Genomic DNA, 5,240 nt, shown 5'->3' with positions numbered 1-5,240 from the left:
CATAAAGAAATATATTGAATTCCTAACATAAACAAAAGTTACGGAACAAATAAATGCAGAAACAAATAAAATACAAAGAAATAGAAAGCAGAGGAAAATAAAAACACCTTATGGGGTTCGAACACGGTACTTTACTATATAGAAGCGAACACTCTACCGTTGAGCCAATGCAACCAACTTGAAAGTTAGAGCTATAGACCCTAAACCTATCCCTAATTCTAAAATAAAATAAAATTAGCCAAAAATAATAATAAATGAAATAGTGACAAAATTAGCCAATCAGAGAAGAGAGCCGGTTGTTTAGTTTTCAGGATACCAAAACCGGATCCGGTTGTTTAGACACTTCGTTATAATTATTGTATCTAGCATTTCGTATGCGAGCTCACGAAATTTCAATGCACCCCGTTCTGTCCCAATAACCCTCAGTCACCAAAATATAAAAAAAGGTTATCTGAGACAGAATTATTTGGTCTACACTCTACAGACTACAGTCTACAGTACAGACTACAGTCTCAGACTACAGTGCCCGTGCCCCCATGGTAGTGCAGTGATACTAGGACTCAGTCCAGTCATTCTACTCCTTTTGCCTGTTTACGAAATTCACCTTTACGGCTTCGAGAGAAGCATGCTCAAGAATGACAATTAGTCTCTTTTCGTGTTCCTTTCTGTGATCAGTCTTTAAAAGTTTGGAAGGCGGTTCTTCGAAAGAATCCTCGTTGTTATTACTGGAAGCATCCATCTTCGCACAGTCTGTGGCGCCATCTACAGATTCAGAGATGGAATATATGGCATAGCACACTTGACGATTTGTGATAGATTCATAGTTCATATTTGAAAACACTAGTTGCTTTAACTATTATAAAACAAGACCTAGAAAAATTCCGAGCTCTAAATGAGTAGTAAGAACATATGGATAGACATCACTATACTGTAATAAAATAGAAATGAACAAAGTTTCTCGTGACAGCATTTCCTATGACACCACTTTCGACGTAGCTGTTGTCTTCCGGTTTCGAACAAGTTAGTGTTATTATTACTCCTGAATAATTAGACACACAACGTCACAAGGTCCTTGGAGATTTGTGTTTAATTTGAATTTATATGGATCTTGAACAACTACTTAAAGTAGCTGAGAAAAATAATGGGAGAAAATCACACAACAGCAAGGTAAAATAAGTTACAATTGTCAATACTGTAATCTCTGTATGTACTCACAGTACTGTAGGGGCCTATCTAGACCAATAAATTGTGCCCTAAAAATTTTTATATTCTGGTGTTATTTTAGGGCCTAAAATAACACCAGAATATAAAAAATTTTAGGGCACAATTTATTGTTCTAAAATATTATTGGCCTAAAATAACACCAGAATATAAAAAATTTTAGGGCACAATTTATTGGTCTATACTGTATCATGTATGTAATCTATGATGTAGTACTTATTATTGAGAGCTCTTGCTGAGTGTTGCAACAGCTGCTGCTATTACTACTACTACTACTACTAGTACTACCGGTACTACTACTAGTATTACTATTACTAGTATTAGTAAGTTGTATTGCTAAACACGTTACACGATAAAAATTAAATGGTAGCGTCTGCATGTACGATTTTCATGTCAGGGCAATTACTGATAGTGATACACACAGCTGCAACACTTTGACTGGCTTACCAGGCTGACAATAATTAGTTCTGATCACAGGGCTTGCCCTTGACTTTTTTTTCAGGTGGCCGGCCGGGCCACTTGAGTATGAGATTCAGGTGGCCAAATGGATTTTCAGGTGGCCCGGTTGCTACATTTATTAAATAATTTATTTGTATTCTAACTATGGGTAATGTTTGGCAATAACATAACTAGATTACGACAACAACAAAGAAAGAACAAAACCCTGACTGAGTTAAATAAGTTTCCAAATATTAAAAAGCTTTCAAATCCTCTGCCAGTATCTTTATTAAGTAGCAGAACTCATGTCATTAAGATGTCAATCAAAACTGTCCTTCAATCATTCAATGTCAGTGTTAAATCCATGTTTAACCCGCCTCTTAAGGATCAAAAGGTTATCAGACACTTACTCTTCGCACGTCAGCGGAAAGTACATTTCATGGTCCTTTCAATAAAGTGATAAAAAATAAAGTTTTGCACTTGGTCCGTTAGACCATGTCCTCGGAAAATGTCTGATATCTGACCTTTCCCCCACTGCCCTTTGACCTGTGACCTCCAATTTCGCACTGGTGATGGGTTTCCTCCCCATCACACTATACATCAAATATTAAGAGCGTAGGTCGAGCCGTTGAGATTTGTGCCGCAATTCCATATTTTCTCCTATACCTTAAGTTAAGGGGGAAATATTCCCCCTCCATTGACACATCTTGACCTTTGGCCCCCCAAATTCGACATGCCGAGTCCTATTCGCGATCCCCCCCAACGTCCCGAATATCAAGACCGTATGTCGAGCGATTAAGATTTGTGCCCAACTGTTGAAGGACACACGGACACACGGAGGGACGGACATTCATGCGATTCTACAAGCTGCATCTGACTTCGTCAGCTGAGCTAAAAATCTCAAGAATGTTTGAAAATTGATTTTATTTTAGCCATGTGATTAGAATACCAGTAGTAGTTTGGTTTTACTATGGCAATCCTAACACTGTTATAAATGGTGTTCCTTACCTTCCCATGTGCCATTGCACCTATAACGAGCACTACGGGCTTGTCACTCGGCGCCAACTCTCTAGGCTGTACACATCTATCAGTACTGTATGTCAGGCAAATCTTCTTCACTCCAGTCGGAAGGTGTTGCGTAACTGGGTTCTTAATTACCTTCAGTAAGCAGAGGACCAAGCTACGAATTAGATTACACTTTTTCTGATAATCAGTCAACCATCTTCATAAAACGATTGAATTAACTAGAGGAAAATGGTGGTGAAAGGGTCTACACAAATAAACTAGTAATGGTCACAGTGTTACATGGATTTTCTTGCTAGAGGCAGCAACAAGATCTGACATGCCAGTAATCTACACATTACATTACAGAGATAGAAATTTAGTACCACTGCAATATTTTTAAGTTTCCAATACCTTCAGTAACTTCTGAGGTCCATCTGCAGCATGAATAGACAGCTTGTGAAGCAACTGAACTGTAACAGAAATTGTGAGATTGGGACATTGTGTCACAGAGAAAGCACTTGTTAAATTGACTACGTCACGAATTTTCGATGGTGTACATTTGAAAAATTTTGTGGCCATTTTTTAACATGAAAAGTAAGTACTAACAGCACTAAATGTATCGTCAAATTCTTACCTGATAAGATTGTTTCTCAACTAATTAAAAATCCAAAAAACCTGGACGATTTGATATTATGATCCTGACATTAATTGCTTGCTATGGGCTATGTATGGCTCATAGGGTCTATGTCCCCCAGGGCACTATCGGAGGGTACCTTGGGTACGGTTCGATATATCGGAACGTACCCTGGTAACTATCTGATATGGTTAGGGTTAGGGTTATGGAGTAGGCGTAGGCGAGGTACGGTCCGGCATATTAGATAGTACCAGGGTACGTTCCGATATATCGAACTGTACCAAGGGTACCCTTTGATAGTACCCTGGGGGACATAGACCCTCTCAGCCTATGTATGAGTCACGAGTGTATGCTTATATTGAACAATATAGTAAAATAGGAAGTGTAATGCAGCAATTTAACCATAAAAAGTTAACAGAATTAATTACATTTTGTGAAAAAGTGGAAATATATTTTTTTACTTTAATATTAACTGTGATGTAATCACTTTAACATGAGCACCTGGCAAAACACAAGGTTTATTTTATTTTTAATTATGTACTTTTTTTTTTAAGGATAAGAAGTAGAAAGGGGTATTGAAATATAAAGCTATTATTGCTTTTACTAAAGACCATATAAACACCAATAGTGGCAGCATCTTTAAACTGCACAGGGCGCATACCCATTAGTCCACAGAATCTGTCAAATGTACGGGGGATTCTAGTTTGTGGATTAATCTGTATGAGGACGTTTTGCTCAGTGCGAACGAAAACTTGCAGAAGTCCAGCTCTATTGAGTGGGCTGTCCATGAGCATCAACAGGCACTAAAATAAAGAGCAAAGTATCATGTTAGGCAGTAAGCATCTGTAAGGATCTTTCTTATAACATATCTGACATTTAGAGCCTTCAGCATATATAACTGTAAAAAATCACTGAGATAGTCTGTGAATGGCAGGGGGGACTGTCATGGCCTTAGACATACAAGTCATCTAATTAAATTAACTCTATAATAAAAATATACAGAGCTTAATCAGTACACAGATAAAGATACTTACCTGATGTGTGATGTCAGGACGACATTTGGCCAGATCTCTTTTGAATTTTTTCATTAGACCTTTGTGTCGATCACAATTAAGCAACTCAAATATCTTTCCAACCTAAAAATGCAAGTGATCTGGTTAATAAAAAACATCAGTACACTCTTGGAAAAACAATATCGATTCACGAGCTGCTCTTTATTTTCAACCAAGCAGTAAATTTCAGTAGGCCCTACATCCCCGCACATTCGCGCTTTGTGAAATACACGAGAGGGAACCATTACAATTTGCTTTAATTACATTTACATTTAATGCTTGCTTCAATTACATTTAATTGACAATTTCATTTAATTTTTCTACTACTACGACCTGCAGTGTTGATCTGTCTATTTGATCAACTTTGTCTCTTTCCATCTTTGATATAGTCAAGAGCGTATAAAGAAGGAGAGCGTACAAGGGTAAAATGCTGAAACCATGCTGCAGTATTAGTCGAATTAATAAACTTTTCCCGTTTTATTTTGACGATCCTTTGCAGTATTATTGATTAGCTGTCTTACCTTGTTCATATAAAACAAACTGCATGTCCCTATGATGCCCCTACGCTGAGATAATGAGCGGTGAAAATCTGGTATTTTCACCGAAACCCGACTCGAGATCAGTGTTTACTGCGTCCCTCACTCGAAGTGTTATAACTTCGGGAAACCTCGCGTGTCCCGAATGACGTCTGTTATTGATTGCCATAGTGATGACCCCCACCTGTGCCCACCTCACGCCCACCTTACGCTGGATGTATAGGTGGCATATATATAACAGTAAGCGTCCGCGATTGTTCACCAATGTTGTACTATTTTGTCTCTAGAAAAGGCCTTTTTTGGTATTTTTTTTCGCCAAAATTCGGCACTAGAGTGCAATAATTAGCATTATGC

At 37.9% G+C, this 5,240-nt stretch overlaps 2 protein-coding genes across 2 annotated transcripts in view; one reads left to right on the top strand and one right to left on the bottom strand.

Annotated features, from left to right (window-relative positions):
* The window catches only part of LOC106806729 (ribosomal RNA small subunit methyltransferase NEP1-like), an 11,403-nt gene extending 6,964 nt beyond the window's left edge, over positions 1-4,439 (bottom strand). The window contains exons 1-4 of the mRNA XM_014808763.1: positions 4,333-4,439; positions 3,960-4,101; positions 3,076-3,134; positions 2,668-2,817 (exon numbers count right to left, since the gene is read on the bottom strand). Coding sequence (XP_014664249.1) covers positions 2,668-2,817; positions 3,076-3,134; positions 3,960-4,101; positions 4,333-4,386 — 405 coding nt within the window. The 5' untranslated portion in view covers positions 4,387-4,439. The remainder of the gene's footprint in view (positions 1-2,667; positions 2,818-3,075; positions 3,135-3,959; positions 4,102-4,332) is intronic.
* Positions 999-5,240, top strand: part of LOC106806725 (protein SPT2 homolog) — a 16,319-nt gene continuing 12,077 nt past the window's right edge. The window contains exon 1 of the mRNA XM_014808758.1: positions 999-1,167. Within this exon, the coding sequence (XP_014664244.1) occupies positions 1,102-1,167 (66 nt within the window). The 5' untranslated portion in view covers positions 999-1,101. The remainder of the gene's footprint in view (positions 1,168-5,240) is intronic.

The sequence above is a fragment of the Priapulus caudatus genome, unplaced genomic scaffold, assembly GCF_000485595.1.
Source record: "Priapulus caudatus unplaced genomic scaffold, Priapulus_caudatus-5.0.1 Scaffold176, whole genome shotgun sequence".
Classification (NCBI taxonomy): domain Eukaryota; kingdom Metazoa; phylum Priapulida; class Priapulimorpha; order Priapulimorphida; family Priapulidae; genus Priapulus; species Priapulus caudatus.
The sequence above is the reverse complement of the archived record's forward strand: the minus strand, read 5'-3'. Positions and strand labels throughout refer to the sequence as shown.